This window comes from Artemia sp. Qi Xiang Cuo, chromosome 1, assembly GCF_049724085.1.
Source record: "Artemia sp. Qi Xiang Cuo chromosome 1, ASM4972408v1, whole genome shotgun sequence".
Lineage (NCBI taxonomy): Eukaryota > Metazoa > Arthropoda > Branchiopoda > Anostraca > Artemiidae > Artemia > Artemia sp. Qi Xiang Cuo.
The window spans coordinates 35,573,234-35,591,527 of NC_142794.1; the positions used below are offsets into that span (position 1 = coordinate 35,573,234).

The window sequence follows — 18,294 nt, forward strand, 5'->3', positions numbered from 1 at the left end:
AGTGGGCGTGAGAGGGGGGTTAGTTGCCCTGAAATCACTTTCGACTATTAAAAAGGGTATAAGCCCTTTGAATTTCAAATCGAATGAGCCCTTTTTAAAGTTTCTACGACAAAGATTTCAATAAAAACCTTATATGCCCCCAGGGGCATATAACTTATAATCCTTGTATATAACTTATATATTTCGTTATATATTTCGTATATTTCGTTATAACTTATAATCCTTGCCCTGAAGGTTGTGGGGGAGTGTCTTCCTCAAAAATATGTTTTCTATCTGGAAATCAACTACGCTAACAAAATGGCTATCTAAAAAATTTTATTGGATGTGTTTGGGGGAATGATGAGTGTGGGGGGGGCTAGTTGCCCTCCAATCACTTTTGACTATTAAAGAGGGCACTAGCTCTTTGAATTTCCAATCGAATGAGTTTTTTTTGAAGTTTCTACGACAACGCCTTCTATAAAAACCTTATATGCCCCCAGGGCATAACTTACAACGCTTGCCCTGAGGGCTGTGGGGGAGTCTCCTCCTCAAAAAGATATTTTCTATCTGGAAATAAACTGCGCTAAACTAAATGGCTACCCCAAACTTTTGATTGGCTTTGTTGGGGGAAATGATGGGCGGGGGGGGGGGGGCTAGTTGCCCTCCAATCACTTTCGACTATTAAAAAGGGTACTAGCTCTTTGAATTTCTAATCAAATGAGCATTTTTGAAGTTTCTATGACAACGCCTTCTATAAAAACCTTATATGCCCCCAGGGCATAACTTAAAACCCTTACCCTGAGGGCTGTGGGGGAGTGTCCTCCTCAAAAACATATTTTCTATCTGGAAATCAACTACGCTGAACAAAATAGCTGTCTCAAAATTTTGATTGGATGTGTTTGGGAAAATGATGGGCGTGGGGGGGGGCTAGTTGCCCTCCAATCACTTTTGACTATTAAAAAGGGCAATAGCTCTCTGAATTTCCAATCGAATGAGCATTTTTTGAAGTTTCTATGACAACGCCTTCTATAAAAACCTTATATATCCCCAGGGCATAACTTAGATCCCTTGCCCTTAGGATTGTGGGGGAGTGTCCTCCTCAAAAACATATTTTCTATCTGGAAATCAACTACGTTGAACAAAATAGCTATCTCAAAATTTTGATTGGATGTGTTTCGGGGAATGATGGGTGGGAGGGGGGGCTAGTTGCCCTCCAATCACTTTTGACTATTAAAAAGGGCACTAGCCACTCCAATTTCCAATCGAATGAGCCCTTTTTGAAGTTTCTACGACAACTCCTTCGATACGAAGTGCCCGGGTATGGAGGACAAAAAAAACACATTGTGTCCACATCGTTCTTTACTTAGGCAGCGCTAGCGCGCTGCCTTTGATTTGTTTGTTTTTGTCTCTCTCCCAGCGCGCCTGTGTGACTGAGTCTCTGTTTGCCCGTCTCGGTGACTGCCATTATGTTTTTGTGTGTTTGACTCTTTGTGTTTGTGTTTCTGACTTTGTGAAGTGCATTTGTGTGTCTGACTGTGTGTTTTTGAGTGTGTTTTTTTGTCTCTCTCCCACCTTGCCTGTGTGACTGAGCGTCTGTTCGCACGTCTCTGTGTCTGTCTTTGTGTTATTGTGTGTCAGACTCTTTGTGTTTGTGTGTCTGATTTTGTGTTTTTTTGTGTGTTTTTGTCTCTCTTCCTCCGTGCCTGTGTGACTGAGTGGCTGTTTGCATGCCTCTGAGTCGTTTTTTTTGTTTTTATGCATCTGACTCTTTGTGTTTGTGTGTCTGACTTTGTGTTTTTATTTGTGTTTTTTGTCTATCTCCCACCGTTCCTGTGTGATTGACTGCTCGTTTGCATGTCTCTATGTCTGTTTTTGTGTTTCCAATTCTATGTTTGTCTGTATGACTTTGTGTTTATGTGCGTGGTTTTGTTTCTCTTTCCCACCATGCCTTTATGACTGAGCGTCTGTTTGCACGTCTCTGTATCTGTTTTTGTGTTTTAGTGTGTCCTACTTTGTGTGTTTGTGTGTCTGACTTTGGTGTTTTTTGTGTGTTTTTTGTCTCTCTCTCACCGTGCCTTAGTTTTATTTTTATTATTATTTTGTAAGGTAGCTAAGTTTTCGGGGAGGAAAGGGGAAATCTCTTAGGTAATGAATTGTATGGGTGAGGATACAATGTGGTGAGGAAACAAAAACACACACACAAAACACACAGACACAAAAACACACACACACACACACAAAAACACATTCACACAAAAACACACAGACACACAAACACTCACACAAACAAAAACACACATACACACACAAATAAATAAACACACAAACACAAAAAACACACACAAAAACACACACACATATACAAAGAGACAAAACTTACAAACTAATCACACACACACACATGCACACAAAAAATCACACACACGCACAAAAACACACACACATACACACACAAACACACAAACAGACACACAAACAGACACAAAAACACACACACACACGTTTATTACAATTATTACACACACACAGACTCACACACACCCACAAATTATTCATAAAAGTATCAATTTTCTCTAGGTTTAAGGTATGTTTCATTTAACTTAGGTTAAAATGAACGCTCATTTAACCTAAACTAAGTGAACCTAACTTAAACGTAGAGGAAATTGATACTTCAATGAATAATTTGATAGTGTTAAGTAAAACTTTGTTAGTATTAGGGAAAAAGTTGTTACCTCGAAGAGAAAATTTGTTAGTGCTAAGGGAAACTTACTACTTCTAATAGAGAAGTTGATAATGTTAAGTAAAACTTTGTTAGTATTAAGGGAAAATTGGTACTTCGAAGAGAAAATTTGTTAGTGTTAAAGAAAACTTGCTACTTCTGCCAGAAAACTTGTTATTATAAACGAAACAATTATTGCTTCTAAGTAAAATTTGGTGTCTTTGACAGAAAACTTACTACTTCTAACAGATAACTTGTTCTCGCGGACGAAAAACTGTTACTTCTAAGAGAAATTTGTTATCCTTGATGGTAAACTTGGTGCTATTAGAAAAAAATTGTTGGTATTAAAGAAAAAGTTATTACTTCTGAGAGAAATTTGATAGTGTTAAGTAAAAGTTTGTTAGTATTAAGGAAATATGTTGTTAATTCAATGAAAAAATTTGTTAGTGTTAAGGAAAACTTGCTACTTCTGACAGAAAATTTGTTATCATAAACGAGAAATTTTTACTTTTAAGAAAAATTTAATAATTTTAAATAAAAGTTTGTTAGTATTATGGAAAAATTTGATGCTTCTAAGGAAAACTTGGTATCTTTTTGACAGAAAACTTGTTACTTCTAACAGATAACTTGTTATCACTGACGAAATTTTTTTTCTAGAAGAATTTTGATAGTGTTAAGTAAAATTTTGTTAGTATTAAGGAAAAAGGTTGTCACGTCGAAGAGAAAATTTGTTAGTGTTAAGGAAAACTTGCTACTTCTGTCAGAAAACTTGTTATCGCAAACGCAAAAAAATAGTTACTTCTAAGAAAAATCTGGTATCTTTGACAGAAAGCTTGCTACTTCTAACAGATAACTTGTTATGACTATCGAAAAAATTGTTACTTCTAAGATAAAGGTTTTTCTTTGACTTAAAACTTGGAGCTATTAGAGACATTTGTTACTGCTAAGAAAAAAACCTGTTACTTCTAAGAGAAATTTGATGGTGTTTTGTAAAAGTTTGATAGTATTAAGGAAAAAAGTTGTTACGTCGATGAGAAAATTTGTTAGCGTTATGGAAAACTTGCTTTCTCTGACATAAAACTTGTTATCATAAACATAAAATTGTTACTTCTAAGAAAATTTGGTATCTTTGAAGGAAATCTTGCTACTTCTAACAGATAACTTGTTATCACTGACGAAAAATTATTACTTATAAAACATATTTAATAGCGTTAAGTAAAACTTTGTTAGTGTCAAGGAAAAATTTGGTGCTTCGAAGAGAAAATTTGTTAATGTTAAGGAAAACTTGCTACTTCTGACAGAAAACTTGTTATCACAAACGAAAAAAATTGTTACTTCTAAGGAAAACAAACTGGTATCTTTGACAGAAAATTTGTTGCTTCTAATAGATAACTTGTTATCACTGAGGACAAAAAAATTGTTACTTCTAAGAGAAACTTCTTATCTTTGACAGAAAACTTAGTGCTATTAGTAAAAATTTGTTAATGGTAAGAAAAGACCTGTTACTTCTAAGAAAAATTGGAAGGTGTTAAGTAAAAGTTTGTTAGTATTAAGGAAAAAAGTTGTTACTTCGATGAGAAAATTTGTTAGTGTTAAGAAAAACTTGCTACCTCTGACAGAAGACTTGTTATCATAAACATAAAATTGTTACTTCTAAGAAAAATGTGTTATCTTTGACAGAAAACTTGCTACTTCTAACAGGAAAACTATTATCACTGACGAAAAATTTGCTACTTCTTAGAGAAATTTGTTAACTTTGACAGAAAACTTGGTGATATTAGAAAAAATTTGTTACAATTGATAAAAGTACCTGTTACTTCTAAGACAAAATTTGATAGTGTTAGGTAAAACTTTGCTAGTATTAGGAGAAAGTTGTTACTTGAAGAGAAAATTTGTTAGTGTGAAGGAAAACTTGTTACTTGTGACAGAAAACTTGTTATCGAAAAAAACGAAAAAATGTTACTTCGATGAGAAAACTTGTTAGTGTTAAGGAAAACCTGCTACTTCTAACAGATAACTCGTTATCACTGATGCAAAATTGTTACTTCTCAGAGAAATGTCTTATCTTTAACGGAAAACTTGCTGATATTAGAAAAAATTTGTTAATATTAAGAAAAACCTGTTACTACTAAGAGAAATTTGATAGTGTTCAGTAAAAGTGTGTTAGTATTAAGAAAAAATTTGTTACTTCGATGAGAAAATTTGTTAGTGTTAAGGAAAACTTGCTACTTCCGACAAAAAACTTGTTATACATATGTGTGTGTGTGTGTGTGTGTGTGTGTGTGTGTGTGTATGTTTTTTTTTGTCTGTTTGTGTGTGTTTTTTCTGTGTGTGTTTTTTTGTTTTTGTTTTTTTTTGTGTGTGTGTTTTTTTTAAGTGTCACAAACACACGTTTTTGTGTTTGTGTGTGTGTGTGTGTTTGTGTGTGTGTGTGTGTAATTGTTTGTGTGTGTTTGTGTGTTTTTGTCTGTGTGTGTTTTTCTGCGCGTGTGTGTGTGTGTGTGTGTAATTGTTTGTGTGTGTTTGGGTGTTTTTGTCTGTGTGAAAAATCATGTGTGTGTGTGTGTGTATGTTTGTGTGTGTGTGTGTTTGTTTGTGTGTGTGTTTGTGTGTGTGTGTGTGTGTTTGTGTGTGTGTGTGTGTGTGTTATTGTTTGTGTGTGTTTGGGTGTTTGGTCTGTGGGTGTTTTTCTGCGTGTGTGTGTGTGTGTGTGTGTGTAATTGCTTGTGTGTGTTTGTGTGTTTTTGTCTGTGTGTGTTTTTCTGCGTGTGTGTATGTGTGTGTGTGTGTGTGTGTGTGTGTTTGTTTGTGTGTGTTGGGGTGTTTTTGTCTGTGTGTGTTTTTATGCGTGTGTGTGTTTTTGTGTGTGTGTGTGCTTTGTGTGTTTTTCTATATATATATATATATGTGTGTGTGTGTGTTTGTTTAGGTGTGTGTGTTTTTGTCTGCGTGTGTTTTGTTTGTGTGTGTGTTTTTGTGTGTATGTGTGTTTTCGTGTGTGTGTGTTTGTGTGTTTGTGTGTGTGAGTGTGTTTGTGTGTGTCTGTTTGTGTTTCAAACGTTAGAAGATGCTTACAATGATGATGAAGGGTGTCGTAGGGGTAGCAAAACATAATTATTGCTTATTGTCAAGAAACATTAAACCCGAGAATGCTTGGTGTTCCAGGAAAAAAAAATCATATTTCCTGAAATTCTTACAAAGCATCAAGTGAGAAACGATTGTGTCTTATCGCTATGAAATATTAAAGCCCAGAAAGGCCGTTTCTTCCAAAAAAATTATAAGGTACTTATCTACATGACAGAGTCAACCCTAAAATACCGGACTGAGTCATAGAAATCAAGGCCATACCATCGAAATTGCGATCAAAATGAAATCATGGTCAACTTCTTATAAATCATTGGCAAAACAATGAAACCCTGTAAATTTAACAGAAACAAGAGCAAACTAGAGAAACAAGGGATAGCCCTAGAAACCAAGACCACTTGTAGAAATGAGTAAACGTGAAACGTGTAGAAATCCTGTCCACTTGTAAAAAAAATACCCAAAAAAAGGAAAGTCCTAGAAGTGTTTTAAATACTCTGTGGAGTGAATTGCATTGGAGTAGCACATTCTAGCAATGAAATATTGAGTTCCCGCAGGTCAAGTAAAAACAAAAGAAATCAAAAGGTTGTTTAATTTAGATTCCATAAGTTTATTTTCAGAGTGAAAAAGGTTGAAAATGTCCTAGAGGATGAGAGCTGGTGTCATGAGGATGACGGAGGGGGGTGGCTGGTGTTAGTGTGAAAACAATGTGGCGGTCCCATTCCGCTCTGGGATGTAAGGATATTTTTACCAGTTCAGGCACCAAATATTATTGCAAGATGATTTTCCAACCTCTCCTAATAGGTGTCATTGCTTAAGATATGCACTGCCGTTATTTCGCAACATGTGCGTGCTGCGTAATGACTGCAGTTGGGACACAACACTACAAAAAATCCTAAGTCATACGTTTCAAAAGACAAATTCCTAAAATGCACTTTGAAACATAAATAGCGGTAACACCGACAAGACAAACCACGTTAAACACTAGAATAATGTCCTGTTATACTTTCTAAATTAAAAATTCCAATATGCACTTTGAAACATTAACAAAACTGACACTGATAAGGTAAAACAAGACACGAAACCACAAAAACATCAATATAACAGCGATACAGAAACGATAATAACAATACAGCACTAAAAATATATCCTAGGTCATACGTTTCAAACGAAAAAAATTCCAAAATCCCCTTCGAAACATCAACAGAGGTAAAACTGACAAGGTAAAAACCCTACACAACGCTACAAAAATATTCTAAGCCTTACGTTTCAAATGAACAAATTACAAAATACACATTGAAAAATCAAAAGAGGTAATGCTGACAAGACAAACCACGACAAAACACTAAAAATACCCTAAGTCACACGTTTTAAACAAAAAAGTTTCAAAATGTACATTGAAACATCAACATAAATAACAATGATAAGAAAAACCACGACACAACACTAGAAAAAAAATACTAAGTCATACACTTCAAATGAAGGAATACCAATATGCACTTTGAAACATTAACAGAGATAACACTGATATGGTGAACCACGACACAACACTACATAAATTTGCTAAGTCATACGTTTCAAAAGAAAAAATTCCAAAATGCACTTTGAAACATTAAGAGAAGAAACAGTGACAATGTAAACCACGACACAACACTACAAAAATATCAATATAACAACGATACAGCAATATCGTTTGAAACATCAACAGAAGTAACACTGACAATATAAGCCACGACACAACACCATAAAAATGTCCAAAGGCATACGTTTCAAATGAATAAATTCAAAATGCAATTTGAAACATCAGCAGAGGTGGTGCTGACAAGATAAACCACGACACAACACTAAAAAATATCCTAAGTCATACGTTTTAAACGAAAAAACTCCAAAGTGCACTATAAAGCATCAATAGAATTAACGCTGATAAGATAAACCACGACACAACACTACAAAAAATCATAAGTCATACTTTTCAAAAGGCAAAAGCCTAAATGCAATTTGAAACATAAATAGGGGTAACACTGACAATATAAACCACGACCCAACACCAGAAGAATATCCTAAGTCATACATTTCAAGTGAAGAAATTCCAATATGCACTTTGAAACATCAAAACAGGTAAAACTGACAAGACCAACGACGATACAACACTAGAATAATATCCTGTCATACTTTCCAACTAAGAAATTCCAATATGTACTTTGAAACATTAACAGAGATAACACTGACAAGGTAAACCACGACACAACACTACAAAACATGGCAATTCATACGTTTCAAACGAGAAAATTCCAAAATGTGGTTTGAAACATCAACAGAATTAACACTGACAAGATAAACCACGACTCAACACAATAAAAATATCGTAAGTAATACTTTTCAAATGAAAAAAATCCAATATGCAACGTCTATTGTTTCAATATGCGACGTCTTGTCGACGTCGACGTCGACAAGACAATATAAACCAAAACACAACACTAAAAAAATCCTAAGTCATACGTTGAATAAATACGTTTTGAATAAATTCAAAATGCACTTTAAAATATCAACAGAGGTAACGCTGACAAGATAAACCACGACAAAACACTAAAAAATATCTTAAGTCATACCTTTTAAACGAAAAAAAAATCCAAAATGCGCTTTAAAACATCAATAGAAGTAAGGCTGACAAGATAAACCACGACACAACACTACAAAAAATCACAAGTCATACGTTTCAAGTGGCAAAAATCTAAATGCAATTTGAAACATAAATAGGGGTAACTCTGACAAAATAAACCACGTCACAACACTATAAGAATATCCTAAGTCATGCATTTAAAGTGAAGAAATTCTAACATGCACTTTGAAACATCAACAGAGATAACACTGACAAGACAAACCACGATACAACGCTAGAATAATATCCGGTCATACTTTCCAAATAAAAAACTCCAATATGCACTTTCAAACATTAACAAAGATAACACTGACAAGGCAAACCACGACACAACAATACAAAACTATTCTAAGTCATACGTTTCAAACAGAAAAATTCCAAAATACGGTTTGAAACGTCAACAGAAGTAACACTGACTAGATAAATCAAGAAACAACACTAAAAAAAATATCCTTCGTCATACGTTTCAAACGAAAAAATTACAAAATGCATTTTGAAAAATCAACAGAGGTGATCTAGTCAGATAAACCACGACACACCACTACAAAAAATCCTAAGTCATAAGTTTCAAAAGAAAAATCCCAAAATGCACTTTGAAACATTAAAAGTGGTAACAATGACAAGATGAACCACGACAAAACACTATAATAATATCCTGCACAAGAATAATAACATCAATATAACAACGATACAGCGATGCAGCGACTATAATAACAAAAAAACAGTACAAATATATTCTGATTCATACGTTTCAAACGAAAAAAGTTCCAAAATACAATTTGAAACATTAACAGAATTAACACTGGCAAGATAAACCACGATACAATACTACAAAAATATCCTGTCATACATTAAAAAAAAAATAATCAAAAATGCACTTTAAAACATCAACAGAGTTGATCTTGTCACACGTTTCTAACGAAATATGCACTTTGAAACATCAACAGAGGTGACGCGGGCAAGATAAACCACGACACAACACTACAAAAACTAAGCTTCGTCATATGTTTCAAACAAAAAAAAAATTACAAAATGCACTTTGAAACATCAACAGAGGTAATCTTGTCAGATAAAACATGACACAACACTACAAAAATCCTAAAGTCATACGTTTCAAAAGAAAAATTCCAAAATGCACTTTGAAACATCAACAGAAGTAAAACAGACAAGATAAACCATGACACAACACTATAAAAATGTCCTAAGGCAAACGTTTCAAATGAATAAATTCAAAGAGCAACTTGAAACATCAACAGAGGTAACGCTGACAAGATAAACCACAACAAAACCCTAAAAAGTATCCTAATTCATACGTTTTAAACGAAAAAATCCAAAATGCATTTCAGGATATCAATAGAATTAACGCTGACAAGATAAACCACGGCACAACACTACAAAAAATCATAAATCATACGTTTCAAAAGGCAAAAATCTAAATGGAATTTGAAACATATATAGGGCACTGACAAGATAAACCACGACAGAACACTATAAGAATATCCTATGTCACATATTTCAAATGAAGAAATTCCAATATGCGCTTTGAAACACCAACAGAAGTAACAAAGAAAAAACCACGATAAAACAGTAGAATAATATCCTGTCATACTTTCCAAGTAAAAAATTCCAATATGCACTTTAAAAACAATAACAGAGATAACACTGACAAGGTAAACCACGATAAAAAGCAACAAAAGTAAGGTAAGTCATACGTTTCAAACGAAAAAAAAATCTAAAATGCGGTTTGAATCATCAACTGAATTAACACTGACAAGATAAACCAAGACTCAACACTATAAAAATATACTAAATCATACTTTTCAAATGAAGAAATTCCCAAGGAACGAAAGTTTCAAATGACAAAATTACAAATGCACTTTGAAACATCAACAGAGTTAATGCTGACACAATAAACCACGACATAAGACTAAAAAATATCCTAATTAATACGTTTCAAATGAAAAAATGCCAAAATGCACTTTGAAACATAAATAGCGGTAACACCGACAAGAAAAACCCACAACACTAGAATAATATCCTGTCATACTTTCAAATAAAAAGCTCCAATATGCACTTTGAAACATCAACAGAGGTAACACTGATCAGATAAACTACGACGAAATACTAAAAAAATATCTTAAGTCATACGTCTAGACAAGATAAACCACAACACAACACTACAAAAATATCATAAGTCATACTTTTCAAATGAAAAAATTCCAATATGCACTTTAAAGCATCAACAGAGGTAACACTAACGAGACAAACCACGATACAACACTAGAATAATAACCTGTCATACTTTCCAAATAAAAAATTCCAATATGCACTTTGAAACATTAATGTACCGTGAGTAACATGTGACATATTTAAAATACAAAGATTCTTTCCTTCTAAAGATAATTCCTACATAAATTAAACTCCCCCTAATTAAGTTCAAATCCCGTTTCCAAGATTCTAAATTCTTAATCACCAAAAAGAGAAACTGGGTTTTGGCCTCAGCCAAAAAACGACGCTATTCGGTTTTGAATTTCGCTAAGATATTTGGAAAAAAAATCACCAGATACAGAATTCACAGGAAGCTTAAGTTATAACGTTTAATCATCAGATATATTTAAAACAAATTATTGGACGGTCAGTGAGCATAATGAAGTGAGTTTGCAAACATAAGTACAGGGTAGCGGCCCCCTCCACAGGACTTGGGCCAATCGTGAAAAAGCTAGTAGAGCGCAGAAGCTGTATTTGTGTGATATAGTGAAAAATAGTGTTTTTCGAGGCAATCGTAGATCAGAATCACTATTATTTGCATTCAGACATTGCAGTTCAAATTATTATTATGGAGTCATTGTAGAGATTTGGTCATTATTGTTATCTCTGCCACTATTGTCGTAAGTTGAAGTGAAGCACTGTTGTACGCCTAAAATGTAAGTCTTAATAAATCAATTGCTTTTCTACTTGTGTTTTTTTTTATATATCTGTATCTAATCGCACATAAGGTAACAAGTTCGTAGGTCTCCATCGGTAGCGCTCCGAGGAATCTGATTTCGACTTAACATTAGAGGTAATCGACACTGTGATAACCCGAAGAAGCAAGGTTACGCTCCCAAATTGATAGTAGGATAATTTCTAACCTACTATAGCTACGCATGTTGTTTTCTCGCTTTCAGCGAGTGGCGGGATCGGTACACCGCTTTTAATCATAGTATTACATTTGTGGCCCCAGACTTCATTACCACATTTGGCGTATCTTAATCGCCAAAGCTTTAAAAGAATAATATTACATATGGCACAGTCTTTAGCGCTATATGTGGCGCTATCGGAGAACTTATAAGGTGTAAGTTCACAGCTTTAAAGCATAATATTACATTTGACGCGTTCAATCTTTATTACCACAAAATGCCTCAGTCTATTTTTTTTTATCGCTACATTAACAGAGATAACACTGACATGGTAAACCACGACACAACACTACAAAAATACGCTTAGTCATACGTTTCAAAAGAAAAAATTACAAAATGTGCTATGAAACATTAAGAGAAGTAACAGTGACAAGGTAAACCATGACACAACACTACAAAAATATCAATATAACAACGATACAGCAATACAGCAACGAATAATAACGAAACAGTACTACAAATATATCCTAAGTCATATGTTTCAAACGAAAAAAAATTCAAGAATGCACTTTGAAATATCAACAAGGAAAACACTGACAAGAAAAGCACTAAACACTACCCCGAAAATATTCTAAATACTACTTTTGAAATGAAAAAAATTCCAAATTGCACTTTTAAACATCAATAAAGGTAATGCTGACAAGATGAATCATGACACAACACTAAAAAACATCCTAAGTCATATGCTTCAAACAAAAAGTTCCAAAATAAACTTAAAACCTCAACAGAAGTAACTCTGACAAGATAAACCACGACACAACACTATACGAATATCCTAAGTCATACATTTCAAGTGAAGAAATTCTAATATGCACTTTGAAACACCAACAGAGGTAACAAAGACAAAACCACGATACTACACTAGAATAATATCTTGTTATACTTTCCAACTAAAAAATTCCAATATGCACATTGAAACATTAACAGAGATAACACTGACAAGGTAAGCAACGACACAAAGCAGCAAAAATATGGTAATTCATTCGTTTCAAACGGAAAAATTCTAAAATGCGGTTTGAAACATCAACAGAATTAACACTGACAAGATAAACCAATGCTCAACGCTATAAAATATCCTAAGTCATACTTTTCAAATGAAAAATTACAAAATGCACTTTGAAACCTCAACAGCGGTGACATTGACAAGATAAACCATAACACAAAACTACAAAAAATCCTAAGTCATACATTGAACAAATACGTTTTGAATAAATTCAAAATGTAGTTTGAAACATCAACAGAGGTAATGCTGACAAGATAAACCACGAAAAACACTAATAAAATATCCTAAGTCATACGTTTCAAACGAAAAAAAAAATCAAAATGCATTTTATAAAATCAACAGAAGTAAGGCTGTCAAGATAAACCACGACACAACACTACAAAAAATACAGAGATAACAAGGACAAGGTAAACCACGATACAAAGCAACAAAAGTAAGGTAAGTCATATGTTTCAAACGAAAAAAAATTCTAAAATGTGATTTGAATCATTAACTGAGTTAACACTGACAAGATAAGCCAAGACTCAACACTATAAAAATATCCTAAGTCATTCTTTTCAAATGAAGAAATTCCCAAAGAAAGAAAGTTTCAAATGAAAAAATTACAAATGCACTTTGAAACAACAACAGAGTTAATGCTGACAAAATGCATCACAACACGACACTAGAAAATATCCTAAGTCATTCATTTCAAATGAAAAAAATTCCAAAATGCACTTTGAAACATAAATAGCGGTAACACCGACAAGAAAAATCCAAAACACTAGAATAATATCCTGTCCTACTTTCAAAATAAAAAACTCCAATATGCACTTTAAAACATCAACAGAGGTAACACTGATAAGGTAAACCACGACGAAATACTACAAAAATATCTTAAGTCATACGTCTAGACAAGATAAACCACGACTCAACACTATAACAATATCCTAAGTCATACTTTTCAAATGAAGAAATTCCAATATGCACTTTGAAACATCAACAGAGGTAACACTAACAAGACAAACCACGATACAACACTAGAATAATAACGTGTCATACTGTCCAAATAAAAATTTCCGATATGCACTTTGAAATATTAACAGAGATAACACTGACATGGTAAACCACGACACAACACTACAAAAATATGCTAAGTCATACGTTTCAAAAGAAAAAATTACAAAATGTGCTTTGAAACAGTAAGAGAAGTAACAGTGACAAGGTAAACCATGACACAACACTACAAAAATATCAATATAACAACGATACAGCAATACAGCAACGAATAATAACGAAACAGTGCTACAAATATATCCTAAGTCATATGTTTCAAACGAAAAAAAATTCAAGAATGCACTTTGAAATATCAACAAAGGAAACACTGACAAGAAAAACACTAAACACCGCCCCAAAAATATTCTAAATACTACGTTTCAAATGAAAAAATTCCAAGATGCACTTTAAAACATCAACAGAGGTAATGCTGACAAAATGAACCATGACACAACACTAAAACATCCTAAGTCATATGCTTCAAACAAAAAGTTCCAAAATAAACTTAAAACATCAACAGAGGTAACTCTATGTTCAATGTTCAATGGGTTTATTAATTGTTCAATGGGTTTATTAACAAATGAAAAGAATAAATCACACATAATCAAAATACTTAGTCCATTCCTGGACGCCGAGAACCAAAATCATTACAATTTAACATAATACGCAGAATGGTCACCGCTCCTAATCCCAGACACGACCATACCCCTCATTTACCATATAACTAAAACTATTACCTTCCCGTTCCTTACCCTCAGGGGAAACCACCCCGTCATATTTAAAAATCATACATTTGTAATTTAAATTTACTACTTACATTTAATTCTAATTTTTTTTTATTATTATTATTAACTATTAATTTGTAATGCTATTAAATGATTTTTTACTCTTTTTTTTTAAATGATGCCAGGGAGCTCCTACCTCTCAGCTCTTCTGGGATCAGGTTCCATATCTTTGCACAAACTAGGTTAGGAGCGAAATCTGATCGCACGGTCGGGGTGAGGGGTAATTGCAGGTTTGATGATGATCGGGTATGCAAATTATGCTGATCTGAAATAGGTCGAAATAATCTTTTAAATGCGGATGGCAGCTCTCCAGCTAAAAATTTGAACACAAAGGTCAAGCATGATAATTGATGCAGGGACCCTAATGACAAGTACTCTTCATTTTTTTCAATTAATATCAGGCATCGTTGATGAATCGAATTCAGTTTTCGCAAGTGGGATTTAAAAGTTGGTTGCCAGATCATTGCACAATTTTGTAAATGGGGTTTTATAAGAGCGTTGTACAGGAGGACCAGCGTTTTCTGCGGCAAAGCGTTTTTCAGTTTTTTTATTATTCCAAAATTCCGGGATAGTTTCAACTCTACTGCTTGAATATGATGCACGAATGATAGGTTCTCATAGAGGAGGATTCCTAGGTATTTTGCAAAATACTTTTCTGGCCGACTAATTACACCTTTGGATGTCTGGATACCACATATCTCTGGATGGACACTTCCAACCCGGGAAAAAAACAGAACGAAAGATTTCTCAACATTAATAACAAGTCAGTTAGCATCCATCCAGAGCTACGTCCCCTTCAGAACCTCCCTCTGTTTAGACATGAGCGTTGTCTTATCCGTTTCACAGCAACCAAGCGTGGTGTCATCAGCAAAGGCCACGATCTCATCATCTTCACCTTCAGACTGGAGGGAGTTTCCATCCTGGCACAAGTTACAGCAGCGAAGATTTGTTCGTGCTGGGTTCAGCACTCGACTCAGATCGTTAACATGGATCAGGAAAAGTAATGGTCCTAATATTGAGCCCTGGGGGACACCGCAGTTAACGAGCACATCGTTTCCAGGATCTTCTCCCAAATAAATCCTGCGGTCCCTCAGATATGATCTGAACCAATCCAGAGTTTCACCTCTTATTCCTATATGTTCCAGTTTCCCGAGGAGAATTGAATGGTACATGCTATCAAATGCTTTCCTGATATAAAGCAGAACCGCTGCAGGTAGTAGACCAGAATCCAAAGCTTTGTTTATCCATAAACTTAACGCCGTTATTGCATCCTGTGTGGAGTGCCCTGGTCTGAACCCAAACTTGCGATTATTAAGAAACCCTTTCTTCTCCAGAAACTGGAGTAGCTGCTGTTACATAGGTTTTTAAAATTTTTTTAAAAAACTGAGAGGATAGAAATAGGTCTGTAATTAGCTGGGTCAACTCGAGAGCCCCCTTTGTGCAGTAGAATTATTCTAGCTTTGTTTAGCAGTTCTGGGAAAGTGCCTTTGTGCAGAGACAAATTTATGAGGTAAGTAAGGGGCTCTACGATTGAAGGGGCAACTGCTTTTAACACTTTGGTATGTACTCGGTCGAACCCAAAAGCCGAATTGCCTCTTAGATTTAGTACGATTAGCAGAATTTCAGATGGAGAGACAGGTGCTATTGCCATTTACTTAGTGCATGCCGGGCCAAGGTAATCTTTAAAAATCTTCGCGGAATTCCCAGCAGAATCTGCTGTTTTTCTGCCCACTTATGCAAAAAATCTTCCCAATGCATTTTCAACGTTATCTGGTCCTGTTACTGTCTCCCCATTGACAGATAATTTAGATGGAAGCTCAGGTGGGGGGGCTGCAGGGACGCAGTATAGAGTTAACAACCTTCCATATTTTGCGAGAATTTTTGCCACTTTCAGCAATTTTCCCACTAAAATAATCTCGTTTAGCTTTACGTAAAACCGATCGAAGATATTTTTTATATTTATCATATTTCTCCAGTGCTGCAATGCATGGGTCATTTGTGTAATCCATCAACAGTTTATTTTTCCTGTTAATACACTGGAGCGGTCCATGACTAATCCAAGGGCTTATGGGTTGATTTTTTCGTCCCGTCTTCCTTGAACGCTTTTCACAACAGTAATCCGTATATATTCTCATGAAAATGTTATGAAATTCCTCAAATCCTGAATTAACATCATCTGTATTCATAACACTTTCCCAGGATGTGCTCTCCAGATTTTGATTAAGAGTTTTCAAGTTCTCGTCATTCAGTTTCCAGGTAGTGAACCCCTGCTTAATCGAAGCATTAGGCTTTGGATATTTATGCTGTATGTTGAAATTTGAAAGCAGAGGGAAGTGATCTGAAGTGTCGGATAGCAGAACTGAGGCTGATGTTGGAGGCAGAGTCGAAAAAATGTTGTCAATCAGTGATTGGGAAGTGGAAGTTACTCGGGTTGGAATCGTCGTCGAGGGGTACATATTCAAAGCAGACATCATACTAAGCAGATCCGTCGCACCGGAAGATAGAGGAAGAGTAAGATTGATGTTGAAGTCCCCCATTAAGATAGCTTCATTCCCTTGTTTCTCTAGATGATCCGATATTTGGCTTAAGTTTTCCAAGAATGAAGAAACAGATCCTGTCGGTGGGTGGCATACTTCTCCAACTGTTAATTTCTTCTGTGAAGGTAAGCACATTTCCAGAAAAAGTGATTCATAAATTCCTTCTATATTCTGGGTTAATTCTTTGTTAATGCATACCGAGTACTCTTGCCGTGTGTAAATAGCTAAACCTCCTCTCTTCAAAGCTGTTCTGTGTAAAAAATGGGAAGTATATCCAGGTATTTCCAGATAGGTATCTGTTTGTCTTGTTAAAAAGGTTTCGCAAAGTCCGACTACATCTGGCTGCAACTGTTGACAAAGAGTCGTTAGATCCACGAACGATGAGCATAACCCTTGACAGTTCCGTTGAAGAACAGTGAGGTGAGAGTCAGATTGTCCCGTACTTAAATTACACACTTCTTCATAACGGCTTCTAGGAAATTTACTTTTATCAAATAATGGGGTATCTGATTCATTATTAATTTCTAAATCAAAAATATTTTCTAAATCCAAAAACTTTTCTTCCAGCTCTACTAATCTAGCATTACTTTGGCTTGTTGACGAAGAGGCAACCCTGGGAGGATTAGAACAGGAATTCATTACTTACCAACATACTGAAGAGAGGCAATGGCTGTACCTTTGAGAAGAGCAGTAGACCACTCTGAAGTTTGTAAACCCGAACTTTTCTTATAGCTCTTGAAAAAAAAACAAAGCAAGAACACACGAAAAGGAAAAACATCTCATTGGATAAACAGAAATCGAGAATATTCAAGCGGCAAATTACACATAAAAACTCTCTCATGGCGCAGTTATAATACTTTTAAAATTTAAATTTTTCATCAATTTTACTACTCTAATTATACCAATATTCACTCCTAATTACTTCAGTATTATAGCTGCCCCACAAACCCCACAAAATATTAACAAAAAAAAGAAAAATTTTAAGCGTCCGAATTAGAATCATTCGCATCGTCCGATTCAGCGCGGGAAAGCTTGAGCGGATCGTAGCATTCGTCTGGAAACTTCATCCACTGAGCCGTCTTTAACTTCTTGGTTTCTAACCAAAGTTTGATCCCTTTTTGGATCAGACGTGTTTCCGTTATTTTCTCACTCGCTACTTTTGAATTTCGTAGCTTATAACCAAGTGATAAAAGTTCTTTGCGTCGTTTCCCGAGATCAGCTGTCAAGTCAACAGATACGCTAAAACCAGTTTTTTTCAGTTTACCACATCTTTCATTATTTCTGACCGATCAAAATTTTCAAGGCTAGCGAAAATCG

General features: G+C 34.8%; 2 protein-coding genes across 2 annotated transcripts; both read right to left on the reverse strand.

The window, feature by feature from the left end:
• Positions 1 to 15,225: 15,225 nt before the first annotated feature.
• Positions 15,226 to 15,612, reverse strand: LOC148956241 (uncharacterized). Its single transcript, XM_089089991.1, has one exon. The coding sequence runs from the start codon at positions 15,610 to 15,612 to the stop codon at positions 15,226 to 15,228; it is 387 nt and encodes a 128-aa protein (XP_088946117.1).
• A 645-nt stretch (positions 15,613 to 16,257) lies between these two features.
• LOC148956242 (uncharacterized) lies at positions 16,258 to 17,616 on the reverse strand. The gene has a single exon (XM_089090003.1). It carries the CDS (start codon positions 17,614 to 17,616, stop codon positions 16,258 to 16,260), a length of 1,359 nt encoding a protein of 452 aa, XP_088946129.1.
• Between the last annotated feature and the right edge of the window lie 678 nt (positions 17,617 to 18,294).